This window comes from Rattus norvegicus, chromosome 1 (genome assembly GCF_036323735.1).
Source record: "Rattus norvegicus strain BN/NHsdMcwi chromosome 1, GRCr8, whole genome shotgun sequence".
Taxonomy (NCBI): Eukaryota; Metazoa; Chordata; class Mammalia; order Rodentia; family Muridae; genus Rattus; species Rattus norvegicus.
In genome coordinates, this window is record NC_086019.1 from 249,089,361 (window position 1) to 249,103,701 (window position 14,341).

General features: G+C 47.3%; 1 protein-coding gene across 51 annotated transcripts in view; it reads right to left on the reverse strand.

Annotated features, from left to right (window-relative positions):
- The window catches only part of Sorbs1 (sorbin and SH3 domain containing 1), a 222,380-nt gene that overhangs the window by 32,037 nt on the left and 176,002 nt on the right, over positions 1–14,341 (reverse strand). For 26 of the 51 annotated variants that reach the window (XM_063273987.1, XM_063273958.1, XM_063273968.1 and 23 more), the window contains 4 exons: positions 6,525–6,697; positions 4,569–6,035; positions 3,855–3,940; positions 621–788 (listed from right to left, as the gene is read on the reverse strand). In XM_063273987.1, coding sequence (XP_063130057.1) covers positions 621–788; positions 3,855–3,940; positions 4,569–6,035; positions 6,525–6,697 — 1,894 coding nt within the window. The remainder of the gene's footprint in view (positions 1–620; positions 789–3,854; positions 3,941–4,568; positions 6,036–6,524; positions 6,698–14,341) is intronic. The other 25 variants (XM_063274072.1, XM_063274069.1, XM_063274063.1 and 22 more) reach the window with 2 other exon arrangements.

The window sequence follows — 14,341 nt, forward strand, 5'->3', positions numbered from 1 at the left end:
TGAGGGAGTAGATGAAGTTCCTCTCAGAGTGCTCTCATCCTCTCCACGAGTTTACCCAAGCTGCCAAAGTCAAGAGTTTCAAACTTCAGTGGAATGTCCCAGCACAACTGAGTAATCAGTACTGTTCTCTTGAGTTTTCAACAGCAGTGCCACTAAGTCTGGGGGCCTCAGTACATGCTATAACGTGTCACTAGGTAACTTTAATAACGAAAGCTTCATTAACCATCTCTTTACAGAAGACTCTTGGGTTATCCATACCAGAGCTTCTGAGACACATGGCCAAAGGGACACAGCTTCTAAGCAGACCACAATGCAACATGGTATCACAGTCAAATGCAGGATGGAGAGGACTGGACTCATGAGGCAGCCAAGGCTCTAAGCATGCAGTACAAGTGTGCACCAGCGGATCCCAGTCCCACAGCCAGGCATGCTTAACAGATAGAGCACAGGACATAGTGGGGCTCATGTCTATTCACCAGCCACAAAAGAGCCAAAGCAGGCTAAGAAAGCCAGGATGACAGGCGCTGTTTGGAGAACTAAATTGGCCTACAGAAGGCAATGCCAAAGAAAGGCAAATATTGCTTTGGGTCAAGCAGCAGTTGGCGGCGACCAAAACAGACCTCTAACCCAGATTTCCTTTTTGCAGTGTCATCTATATTGAGGAGGTCCCCAAAGCGCTCATTAGTGATAAACTGATGATGAGTCGGGATGACACCTGTGTGGCGGCGAGCTGCAATATCGGCCTCTTCTTGCTCGCGCTTAAGTCGTCTCTGGTCCGCTAAAAGTTTCTGCCATGAAATTGCATAAGATGGGCAGTGAATCATCTGGTCCAGCTTAATGGAAAATGGCCACATAAGCAACTAAGGAAGAAGGTATTGGTGAACAAGGAGGAGACATTAAAGATCACTGTCAAAGGGACTTACGGACACAACTTCTAAGTTCTCAGGGTAATCATCCACAATACACTTTGTAGGAAGGAGAGAACACTGTCCAGAAGAAAATGGGGACACTGGGATATGGGACACATGATTCTACATGACCCCTCTGTCTGTCTGACTACCCCCCGCCCCCCAGGCTCAGTCCAAAGCAACAAAGGCCAGTTGACTCAAGGGCTTAGGCACTGTAATCATGTTTGGTTGGTAGCTGGCATCCCTACCTGCCTTAGGGTTCCTAAAGTGTTTCCAAGACAGGATGGGGCATGCTGTTTCCCTGACTACACCAGCTCTCTCAGGCTATGGGTCTTGACTCTCTAGCAACTAGGTCATGTTTTTGCTTCTTTTTCAGTGACACTGCCATGTTCTCCACAAAGAATGCAGCACTTTTCCCCCAGCACAGCCAACTCTTCCCCTGGGCATAAGTTTCAGGAGACCTCAGGACATATAGCGAAGGCTCCTCATGTGGCCGACAGAGGTCTTGTTTCTGTCCCACTGACTTGTTTCTACATCCAGGAAATGAAGCTGAGTTTCAAGAAATGATAGAGAATACGGTAGAGAAAATAACAGCATCTGGGGTTAGAAGAAACAGCTACCCCTATTAAGAAAATTAAAGGGTTGGTAGGGAGAGTTGGGGGAGGGGTATGGGGTGAGTTAGAAAAGAGGAAGTGGGGGTTGGGGATTTAGCTCAGTGGTAGAGCGCTTGCCTAGCAAGCGCAAGGCCCTGGGTTTGGTCCCCAGCTCTGAAAAAAAAAAAAAATTAAGAAAAGAGGAAGTGGGGGAGGGATTTGATCCAAACATGTCGTGCCCTTGCATGAAATTCTCAAACAATAAGTAAGAAATATATTTTTAAAAAGAAAATAACCATCAACTGCTACTCAAGACTTTTACTATGAGTCCGTGTTGCTTTTCACCAAATACCATTCATGGCCTATTCCAATGGCCCAGTAGAAAAGAATTTTAATTCGCTTCCTTATTTCACTGCAGTTCTCATTCCTGGGATTAATACTCCTTGTGGGAAAGCATTTATTAGAACTGGTATTTATTTCTTAACATGCTCAGCTAGACGTAAGTCTTCTTCCAGCAGACAATTAAATGACTCATGTGACATTCAGCTCTAAAGGATAATGGCCCAGTTTCCCTCTACAAAACAACAACTCAACAAATGGCTATGGGGCTTGCGGCACTCAGAAAACCATAATAAAGGAGTAAGCTAGACGAAAGTGCTGTCCCGGGAAGGTGGAGCCTTAGTTTCTAGCCCAGCACTTTTGGGGCGTGTCCCTGTTAGAGCCATGGCCTTGTTGAATAAAATAGGGAGTTGGCTTGGTGACCACGAAAGGCCCTTCAAGAACAGACGGGGTCTCCCTCTCTGAAAGGCCATTATCGTCAGCGTCAACGGTAATGGGTTGACATGACCCCCCTCCATACTGTTTCTCCAGCAGTGGAGATGGACTTGTGCCTGAGGCCCTGTTCAAAAGCACTGACTGTTGCTCTGGCTGACAGTACGTTATCCCTGGAAAAGAGCAAATGGAAAAGACTTAAACCTGAGTCAGTGCATTCACCGGGTCTGTGTGTTAGCCACATGAGCCTGTATGCACGAGGGAAGATGAGCCGTTTCAAGCTCTCAACCTCACCAAGGATGCAAGCTTCTCTCATTAAGTACGCAGCTTTCAATGGAGTCACTGCTAAACCACGTTAGTACAAGAGCCTCTTAGTAAGACTCACCCACCAGACCCTCCCTACTGAATACTAGCATCTCATTACTAAAATGGAATTTTATCTTTCCTCTCATGGCACGCAGACCTGGTCTTTCTGACAGAACACATATAGAAATGTCTGGAAGGAGATCTGCCCTGAGTCCTGACAGACACTTGTCATTGGACAGTTTTGGATTTGACAATTTAACAGCTCTGGATCTCAAACGCCTCCCCTGGCTTTCGGGAGGCAGAAGTCATGCCCGGTGGGCAAGGAGAGGCATGTTTGTCTTCTGCAGCGGTGATTATAATCAGAGTCCTCAGAGGCAGCCTTGCCTTAAATTCTTAAGGAAACTCCACCTAGACTCTGGAACCACTCAAGCTAGACCAGCACAGAAAAGGATGTGGCGAGAGTTCTCATGTTTGAACATCCTTTCCCACTGCCAGCAGCTCGAAGTATCCTTGCATCCCTTAACAAATGACAGGAAAGTGGACACTGAACTTATCTATGGGACCCTCCTTCCTGGGAATGTGCAGCCAGAACATGTGCACTGGAATGCTCTATCACAGCAGAAGAGAGGATTCTGCCTACTAAGCCTTTTACTATATTCCAGAACAGGCTCTATTCCAGACCCTGGCAATCATCCCACACAGAACCATTTCAGCAGCTCCAAGAAAATGCCCAGGCTCTGGAGTTCTTGTGTGGAGTCTGCCAGCACTAACATGGGCATCTCCCTTCTAAGTTAAAGCTGGCAGAACCATAAGCAACTTCCCAATTGTTCATAAACTGTAGAGAGGCCAGCGCTGCCACCTTCCATTTTTCCTACTACAGTGCTCTCCCATGTGAAGCGTGATTCATGCCAATTGTGAGGAGAGATGGGAAGGTAGACTTCCTTAAACACGGGACGTATTAAGGAGAACGTGAATTCCGGTCTCCAAGCTTCTGAGGCCATAATTATAGTTCCTCCCTGACATAGGCTGGAGGGGGGTGGCACTATAGCCCAGTGAGTGTATGTAAATCTGTCAGTCCTGCTTTCTGGCAAAGTGAACTACAGAGGAACAAATGGAGCCCAAATCTTATAAAAATCTGCTCGTGAAAAGCTACAATTGCTTCTGCCCCCCGCCCACCATACTCCATCACCCTTCTGAAAGATGCCCAGAAAGTTCAGTTCCTTTTTTTTTTTTTCCTCCCTGAAGAAGAGCAGCAAGGCTAAGACAGGAAAGTTACCTCTTTATCGTCGTGCCGTCTCCGGATAAATTCTTCTGTGGACTCCAAGTAATCAGCTGGTATAAAATGTCTTGGTGACTCTGAATCTTCAAAACAACACAGCAGAGTTAAAATGAGCCACGGATCAGTGTGAAGCCCGTTTTTCTCTATTATTAAGGTCAAATTTATAAAGATGCTGGTAAATACTCAAAGACAAATTCTGAAGGGAAAAACCTGGAGCCCCCACCCCACCTGCTTTTTTGGATTTACTTGCAAACCAGTTTAATACAGAGACAACTCACCAGAAGGCCAAAGGTGAGCAAAGAAAGGGACATTCTTTTAAGTGTCCCCACAAAGAAGCACACAGGCTCTAACGGGGACAGACCGTACACTCACACACACACACAGGGCCACGGAGAGAGGCTGCCTCTCCAAAAACCACAGGGAGGCTGGGAACTGGTGTGAACCGGGGTTTTCAAACGAACCCAGTCTTTGGATATGAGCTAAACGGCCAATTTTTCTTTCGAAACGGTTTGGTTGGTTAGTCTAAATGAGGTGGGGGGGTGTTTTTAAAGAAGTGCAGCCACCCACTACAAGCCATGGTTAATTGCCAAGCAAAACAAACAGAAGCAAAAGACAAGGCAGAAGATGAGAACCAGAAGCACACAGAGGGAGGGACAGAGCAAGCCAAGTGGAGACGGGGAGGTGAGACTGGTCAAACACACAAAATGCCACCTCCATGGGCTGCTGCCAGTTCACTTTGTGGATTGTTGTTCCTGTCCAAGGCATGGTCTGAGTAGGGCACGGGGTTCCCGTTATTAACAGCCCTTGTGCAATCCTCCAGGCCTGCGGATCTGTCCAGAGGGGGCTCTGAGTTGTGGCTAAGCCTGGCCATGGTGTGTCGGGAAGACAGGCGAGTGGGGACCATGGGTTTCCCCGCAGAGTGGGGCTGGTCCTGAGGGCCCTGGCAGGGAAGGTCTGCCTTCTGGCCAGCAGGGCACCCTGAGGAGTCATCGTGGGGAGGCTGTCTGGGGTGCTGTTGAAGGGGCTTTTTCAATCGAAAAGGGAGGGGGCTCATCAGGTAGATGTTTCTGAGGAGACTGTTCCTGTCCCCCCTGGAATCCGAGCGCCAGTCTGGCTGCCTGGAGGACTGCTGCTCATGCTTCCGGATAGTGGTGAACCGGGTGTATGAAGCCGGGCAGGTGCCCTTGCACTTGTTGAGGCGATGTTTGGGGAAGTCCCCATGAACACTGCCCCCGCTGCCCTCCCTGCTGTCATTAGAAATATTTGAGCAGTGGTCTAGCTCATCCGAGCAGATGGAAAGGGGCTCAGAGGGCGCAAGGCTCCGGAAGCTCAAGGCGTGGTCCGCCATATTGCTACACGTGGGAGACGAATAGACCCCTCCGGAGTCCATCCCGTCCATCTCTCTGGGACGGAGCTTGGTAGACTCGAGGAGGGATTCTGCTGAACGAGCTGAGGTCAGGCCGCTTCTAGAGAGCACAGGTGTCGGGGACTTGCTCAGCCTGCCAGAGAAGTCCAGGGATGGCATGGACCGAGACCGCTGAATGAGCTGCTCAAAGGCCGTGATACGGGAGGACACTGTGTGCTTGGGGATATGTTCTGAGCCCTCTTGGCTAGCGCCCAGCTCACCCCTGGCTAGCGACAGACTGCTCCTTTCAAAGTGGGAGGCAAGATCTCGCACACTCGAGGAGGAGATGGAGCCTAAGGAGAGGCCAGCTCGGTTGATCTGGTGCATGTCCCGGTAGAACATGGAGAAATGCAGTCCAGCCTTTCTGGAGAGAGGGCAAGGCCTCCTGGAGCTGGTGCTGTACTCCTGTAGGCTCATGGTGCTGCTGGACTTGCTGTCGTAATCCCGCCGGGAGCGCATGAGTAGGTTCTCGATGCTTCCCCCAACACGGAGTGGGAGGCCTCTTTTGGAATCATTCAAAGAAACACAAAGGTTCTCACAGCTCTGAGCCTTCTCTGAGGTTAACAGGACGCTCTTCTGTTCCTGCAAAAGAGCGCTGGGAGCAGAGAGCCTGGGTTTGAATTTGGAAGGAAGGATCTCCGAAATGCAGGCTTTCGCAGCCGACAGGGGTTTCTTGTGCTTACACCCAGGGCCTAAAGCATTGCTAGTGTGAAACGTTCGGCTATGAACTGATGATGAAGAAATCATGTGAGCATTCCCGCCTTTACGATCCACTGGTAAGCATGCAGAATAAAATAAACAGACCCATTAGGTTAAAGCTGGAAGCTGCTTTTAAGGGGGTGGGGGGAAAGGAGAGGTAACATGCTCAGTTGTCAGAAGGGCTTTAAAAAGTCCCCAGTTGATGTCTGGAAGCAAAACAATCTGTGCTGCAAAGCAGGTGCAAAGATGCAACGAAAGAAAATGGCCGCCCTGCCGGTTAGGAGAGGCTGAAGCTCGGCTAACTTCTAGGAAAAGGGGTATTATTAGAACAACAAAAAAGAGAGAGATGTTTTAGAGAGAGCAAGGTTGTGGGTGGGGGACCACTAAGACCAGAAAGAAAAATGGCCGTCAAGAAAATAGGTGAGGGGGACAAGGCGGCTCCAAAGGCTGGACTTGGACCCGGATAGGCAGCTTTGTCCCTGTGGCTGGAGGTCCACCCGCTACCAACACTCAGGGACCAGGCATGAAGGAGACGTGCCTGTAGTCTTCCGCTTGTCGGTTACCTTTAGTAGACGCTGAGCTGGAAGGTCGCTTGAGCCCACTCAGGCCTTGAAGAGGGATGTCACCACCTTCCAAGACACTTTTATAAATCTGCCTCTCGTTCTCCAAGCTAGCGAGACCCCCGGGGGTCCCGTCTGATTCTCTCTTCACTGCATGGAAGTCGGAGGAGTATATACTATAGAGAAGGGAATTTTAAAAGAGAAAGGGGAGGGAGAGAAAGAGAAGGGTTAGCTTGCTTAACATTCTTTTTAAAAAAATCTGTTTGTCACCAGCTGAGGAGAAAACTGCTTTTTGGTTTCCTGGTAAAGCCCCGAGAAAGCTCAGGGCTTGTTCATTTGGACCGGTGGTTCTCCAACCTGTGGGTCACGACCACTTTGAGGATCGAGTGACCTTTGTACAGGGGCCATCCATGTAAGACCATTGGAAAGCACAGATTTTTTTTTATTTTTTACATTACGGTTCCTAATAATAGCAAAATTAGAGTTATGACGTAGCAACAAAAATAACTTTATGGCTAGAGGATCACCACAACATGAAGAACTGTATTAAAGTGTCACAGCACTAGGAAGGTTGAGAACCACTGATTTAGACATAGATTTCTGCAGACAAGCAGGGCCACCATGCCTGGGTCCACAGAGACATGATCTAAGCAAGAAAACTCCTACATGGCAATGAGTACATTTGTGCTTTTTTCTTTTTTTAAGATTTATTTATTTATTTATTATATGTAAGTACACTGTCTCTGTCTTCAGACACACCAGAAGAGGGCACCAGATCTCATTACAGATGGTTGTGAGCCACCATGTAGTTGCTGGAATTTGAACTCAGGACCTCTGGAAGAACAGTCAGTGCTCTTAACCATTGAGCCATCTCTCCAGCCCACATTTGTGCTTTTAAAAAACAAGTAAGAACCTGGAATCCCAGCACCTGGGAGGCTCAGGCAAGAGGAGCGTAAGTTTGAGGCCACTCTGAGCTACACAGTGAGATCCTGTTTTTCAAAAACAAACAGGGAATTGGAGAGACGGCTCAGAGGTTAAGAGCACTGACTGCTCTTCCAGAGGTCCTGAGTTCAATTCCCAGCAACCACATGGTGGCTCACAGCCATCTGTAATGAGATCTGATGCCCTCTTCTGGTGTGTCGGAAGACAGCGACAGTGTACTCATATAAGTAAGATTAAATAAATCTAAAACAAACAAGAAACTGTGGGTAGGATAATGGGGAGCCTAGTGGCTACATACAAAATGGTACATTTAGGGACAAGGATGCAGGATGCCAGCCAGCTAAAGTACATGGCATAGATTAGGTATTTCTGGGTTACTCTGCATGAGAACTTCTGCTGACAGAAAGATCGCAGTCATCAGGTAAGGGAAGAAGAGCCTCAGCTATCTGTGGCCTCTTGGAAAATCAGCAACTGAGAAAAATCAGAACTTGGAACTCTATGTGCCCTGATGACAGGCATTGTTTTGTTTTGAGCTTTTGGCTTAAGTGATCTTCCTGCCTCAGCCTCCTCAGTAGCTAGGACAAGTGGCATACATCACAATCATTTATCATCTACCCACACTACTGTCCAGTTATAGGCTTCATTTGCTTTTAAAGCATGAACTTTGCTTTTAAATGCATGCATATATATATATACACATATATATGTATGTCTCATACATATACATATATATATACACACACACATATATATATATGTTTTGTCTGCACGTATGTACGTGTACTACCTGTATGCCTGCTACCCACAGTGGTTAGAAGGTGGTACTGGATCTTCAGGAACCTGTGTTAGGAATGGTTGTGAACCATCATCTGAACTTGAACTGAACTTGAGCCTCTGCAGAGGCTACAAGCTTAACTGCTGAGCCATTTCTCCAGCTCCTGATCCATTTTAGGTTTTTAAAGATCTGTTTATTTTTATTGTCTATGTATGCGTGTATACCTGCATGTGCCTGAACGTGTACCACACGTGTGCCTGCAGAAGAAGCCAGACTAGGATAGTGGATCCCCGGAGCTGGAGTTCTAGACAGCTGTGAACGGCTAGAAACCAACCTGGGTCCTCGGCAAGAGCAGTACGGACTCTTAACCCCTGAGCCACTTTTCTAGGCTTTCATTTATTTTTATCTTCTTTGAAATTTAGGTATTTTTCAAGTCACTATAAATTCTTTTTGGAATGAGGTAAGGCACAGGAAAAACACAACGTTTTTTACTTAGTGAACTCCTCCCTTTACATACCTGCTTTTCTGTGGTCTAGCTTGCTGAAGCATTAACATAGCACACATTCTGTCTCTCTCCCTCTCCCTCTACTCCATATACCTCCCCATTCCCCAAGATGTCTGTCTCATACAACAATATAGGCTTCTGCGATACACTTTCGATCCTAGTGAAATCAGTTTACTGTCTTCATCATAGATTTGAATTTTGAAGACTCATTACCTCGTGGAATCCACTTTCCCCTGTACTTTACTGTATCATCAAATACGCAGGAAAGTTAAAAGACGGGCAGGAGTGACCACTCACATCAGCCACACCTAGGTTCTCCAGGGACCATAGAATGATACTTTATATCACACATAAATCAGATCATCTGTCTTCCTGTCTGCCCACTGGTAGACCTTTTCATATACCACAAACCCAGCCCTTTATTTTGTACAAAACCTTAGCCTCTGATTCCTCATAATTACAGACAACAATGGAAAAAAATCCTTATGATATAAAAGGCATTGTGCTAAGTGCCTGTTGGTCACCCCCCCCCCCACACACATATGTGTTGAAGCTCTCAGATACTATTCTTAAATAAGATACACACATACATATACATGTACATGTTTGTGTGTGTGTGTGTGTGTGTGTGTGTGTGTGTGTGTGAGATAGTATATATGGGAAGTTCATCTAAATTTGTTTTTAAACTTTGCGTTTCCCAATTAAAAAATCACCACATCACCTTATTTCCTGTTCTGAAAACTGACCAAAGTGTGCCTGGAGGGACCATCCACACCTCCAAATAAAGATTTGGCTTTCCTAGGCTCAGGGATTAGGCCTAAAGCTTTTGGCCACTGGGTATGCTCATAAACACTCCACCCTCTCACCCCAAGATTCTGATTAAAAACAAATCAGCTCCCATTAAAAATGGTGAACCCAGAGGGTGGTTCTATAAATACCACTTTCAAAAAGGTGGGCGCTCATCTACATTGGCTTTTAAACTTCGAGTTTTCTAATTAAACATCAGCATATCACCCCATTCTCTCCCTTTTGTACAATTCCCAAAGCAAAGCTATCCACATGTCCTTTGTTGGCCCCCAGTTAAGGGCACTGAGGACTTTGGTGTGAGGGCCCTGCCTGGCCCTTGGTGCTGGTGGGTAACTTGGACAACTTCCACCCTGCCACCTGTGTTCTGAATCACTTCAGCTTCAGTCAGAGCTTCAACCCACCTTCTGTTCTCTCACAGCTGCCTGGCCTCACCTACCTCAGTGGCCCTCAGCACTCCCCTACCCAGCCAGCCTGCTCTCTGTGCCCCACCCATTTCTTCCTGCTTCCCACAGATCGACAAGCCAGCACTCAGGAAACCTCTGGGAATGTAGCTGCTACAGCCAAATGTTTTCTTTCTGATACCAAAGCTGACAAAGGAATGTTTTTCCCAGATGCTCGAGGTACACTGAGGCACCTTATTTAAGAGCAGCATCCGAGAGCTTCAACACATGTTTTTAAAGACACCATCTCCAACAACTCCCTTAAGGATGGGTCATTTGTTCCATTGTTCAAAAGAGGAAACTGAGGACCAGAGTAGGGACTGCCTTTGTGTAAGGGCACAGAGTTCCTAGGACTTTGCAAAATCCAAAAAGATCAGAGCTGAGAGAAGTCACATTGGTTCCTTAGCTGAGAGTGACTGAGATAAAACCAGAATTAACAGCTACTGACATTAAACAAAACCAGTCAAGTTCAAAATCTCAGCTCTGAGAAGTACTGTGTTAAGTCAGATTTGGGTCAGACTAAGCTAGCCGGGACACAGGGCAGAGAACTGAGCCTCTGTGAGAAGCAGAGCTGGCCATGGGGTTTTAAAAGGTTTCAACAAAACTGCACTCACTGGAAGGATAAAGTGAGATCATTCTGAGTCAGTAGCTCCCATGTGTGCTAACAGAGGACCAGGGGCAGTGCACAGGGTGGGTACCTCCCATGTGTGCTAACAGAGGACCAGGGGCAGTGCACAGGGTGGGTACCTCCCATGTGTACTAACAGAGGACCAGGGGCAGTGCACAGAGTGGGTGGGTACCTCCCATGTGTGCTAACAGAGGACTAGGGGCAGTGCACAGGGTGGGTGGGTACCTCCCATGTGTGCTAACAGAGGACCAGGGGCAGTGCACAGGGTGGGTACCTCCCATGTGTGCTAACAGAGGACCAGGGGCAGAGCACAGGGTGCCTTCCATGTGTGCTAAGAGAGGTTCAGGGACAGTTGATAGTGTACCTCCCATGTGTACTAACAGAGGACCAGGGGCAGAGCACAGGGTGCCTTCCATGTTTGCTAACAGAGGTCTGGGGGCAGTGGACAGGATGCCTTCCATGCGTACTAATAGTGGGCAGGGTACTGAAAAGCCAGATTCCAACAAAGAACACACCAGTTGAGATGCACTCCTGCTCGAGTTTTTTTAAAAGCTTGCAAACAAGATGTTTTTTCTTGGCTTCAGTTCCTTTCGTTTGCAACATTAACACTGGTGACAAGACTGTTTAGGAAACCCATCAGAAACCTGTATACCTTTCTGTCAGTCTCTAAGCTAACTGCCAGCCACATCACCTGGATGTTCTCCAAACATCTCCATCCCAACACATCCCAAACCAAACCTGGCTCTGTCCAGCCACCTGCCCTTACTCAAGCACAGAGCCTGAGGAATCGGCGTGCTTTCTCTCATCTCTCCCCAGTCTCTCTCAGCCACCAGGCCCCGCTTCCTTGAGAGTCTACAGTAATCCCTTTGCTCTCTCTGCTGCCCAGTGGTCACTTCACTATCACTTACTTAAGATCCTGCAACATGTGACCCTCCCAGCCTCTAGTCCCAGCTCCCTGCAATCGCTCTTGGTATTATATCTAAAAGAAGACATATGGCAATCCAATGTGCAGATTTGCTAAAACAAGTATTTATTGAGACCTTCCATATGTCTATCACTCTCATAGGTAGAAGCATTCAACAAGGGACATAACCGACCTAGCCCAGGAGAGTTGGCTTAGCAGTTAAGAGCAGACCCCCGGGCTTGCTGAACACCTAGGTACGGCTCCCAGTACTTGAGGCAGCTCAGAGCTGCCTACAACTCCAGCTCCAGGGGATGAAACCCCTCTTCTCACCGCCAAGGACACTGAATTATCATGCACACACTCTCATACATACATATACGCATATACATAATTAAAAAAAAATCTTAAATCTTTCCTGTTCAAAACCAGTTGACTACTTCACAAAGAAAAACGGGCAACTGTCACGAATGTAGCTTTGTGGGAGGGGGTCTATACAGTTCTCTAGAGGTCCCATCTTACGGAACTTTATGACAAACAAAAATTCATTTCTTTAAAAATTTCAATAATATAATGTCCCCGTTACTCAAGCTTTGCTTTTCTTTTTTTCTCTACAGAGCCTTCCTTGTTCTCTGAGTGAGAGGAGCCCGCCCCCTTCTGGACCTCGGCATCACATATGCCATGCTGGATTCGAGTTACCACTAACAAATCCGCTTCACACTGTGCAGGGGTTCCAGCAGGTTCTTGGTTAATCTTTCCAAGCCTGGTGCCGGATAAGGTGGTTAAACAAAAGCTGGGGGAATAAATGATCCCAAATCCAAACGCCTACGTGCACCCAGGCTTCTGGTATATATTAGGGGCTGGGGAATCTCCAATGTTCTAACATAGTTCTTCAGGTTGTGTTTTGTTCTCAGTTAAGGAAACCGCTCTCTGCGGGTTCAGAAAGAGCAGCTCTTCCTTGAGTGCCACTTGCTGGTTGAACAGGGTAAAGCTCTTTTGGTTAGGTGAAAAATCGGCTTTAATAGGGGGGAAATTACAAACTAAAAGTTCTGAGATAGGTGGAAGTGTAAAACATAAAGCCAGACATATACACGGGTGACAGTGACTCAAAATGCTAGTACTGCAAAGACTTGCTTACATTGTATACAACAGCTCAAAATCAGCTTTGTCATACTTTCGGCTACATTATTACTAAGTTTGGTTCAGTGTAGCTCAGATGAGTTTCTACTACCGACACCTGGCCCAGAGTGTCATTGCTCCAACTCCGGGTAGAGCGCCCACACATCAGCTACGGAACTGGGGTCAGAACGCTGTGCTAGCGTGCCCATTTCCTCACTTGTACACTGGCAATGACGGTCATACCCGCTCCTCCTGGGATGCTCACAGGAATAAATGTGAAGAGGACCTAGTACACAGTAAGTGCCCAGTAGACTTAAAAGCTTTGTCATCTGAGATCTGTGTCCTTAACCCAACTGATCACCACGGTAGTGATTTACCATTCCAAACACCTTTAACCCTTACATCCACTCATTCCCCGGCTGCTTTGTCTTTCATTTACTGTACTCATTTTGTGGGGGTGAGAGGATTCCCCCAGACAGCCGTGCCAGCGTTCCTATTGTGATAAGTAGCATAGTGCTGGGAGCACTAAGGGATTCGCTGAGCCGGCCACTCAGGTAGTGAGGCAGCCTTCTCTGTGCAGTCCTGGGAGAGAGGATGAAGAGTCAGAGGGAAGGCCAGGCAGCAATGGTGACCCAAGGCTGGCGTGGAGAGTCCTAGTTAAAATGCCCAGTGCAACCAAAACCCACTACACCTCAAACTTAGCAGGTCTGCCTGGCACCCTGAAGGTGGAAGGCCTTGTCCTTGAGGAGTTTATGATTAGCAGTTAGGAAAGTATAGACAAATAACTCAGAGAGTGGGCAGCAGATGCAGACAAAGCACTGATGTGAATCTGGGCATGAGAGCGTTCAGTCCATACTTATTATACAGCTTCAGAGCTCGCTCTGTACAACAGGTCTCCCAAGGCAAGACAAAGGCAGCCCTGAAAAGAACACAGCCAGGGTAAGAGCTGCCGGGCACAGCCCTGGGAAGGGCACTCTGGAGACAGAGTTAGAGGAGACCATGGTTATGTAAAAACGGACTCTACCTCTAGGTGGAGACATGCCCTTGTCTCTGGGATCATCTGCAGTGAGGCAGGCTCACCTTAAGATTTTCCTTCCCAGAATTCCCTCCTCCAAGTGCCTCCTGGGGGATCTAGCTACCATGAGGTTCAGCTAGAGCTGTTAACCTTTTTGAAGCCTAACTTAGAAAGGTGTAACTATTTTTTTCTTTTCATCTTTCAGCTGCTAACCAGAACTCATGCTTTTAAACTCCCTATCTAACATAAACTCCCTAACTCCTTACTTTCTCTAAAGTTCCTGTGTTGGCCACAGGCTGCCTGCTGCCAGGTGGCTGACCTGTTACTGCCTATCTCAGGCAGCGTGGCTTTCATTCCTTCTCCTTCCTTCTCCTTCCAGGCAGCTAGGGATTGACAGCCTGCCTGCCCTGGGCTCCTGGGATTGACAGCCCGCCCGCCCTGGGCTCCTCCTTTTATTCTCAGACCTCTATTGGTGTCGCCATTCTTAAACTTTTATTAATGAAATTGGGAACCAGGAGGGGACCCTAATTTCCAAGATATCACATGGTAGTTCTGCTGAGGCACTCAAGATTTCCATTTCTTTCCATTCCTTGTCTCTTAATTCATTGTCAGAGAAAATAAACCCATTCCTGTACCCCTAGTATCAGTCACTCCATGAAGAAAAAAAAAATGGAACATACATGCATTG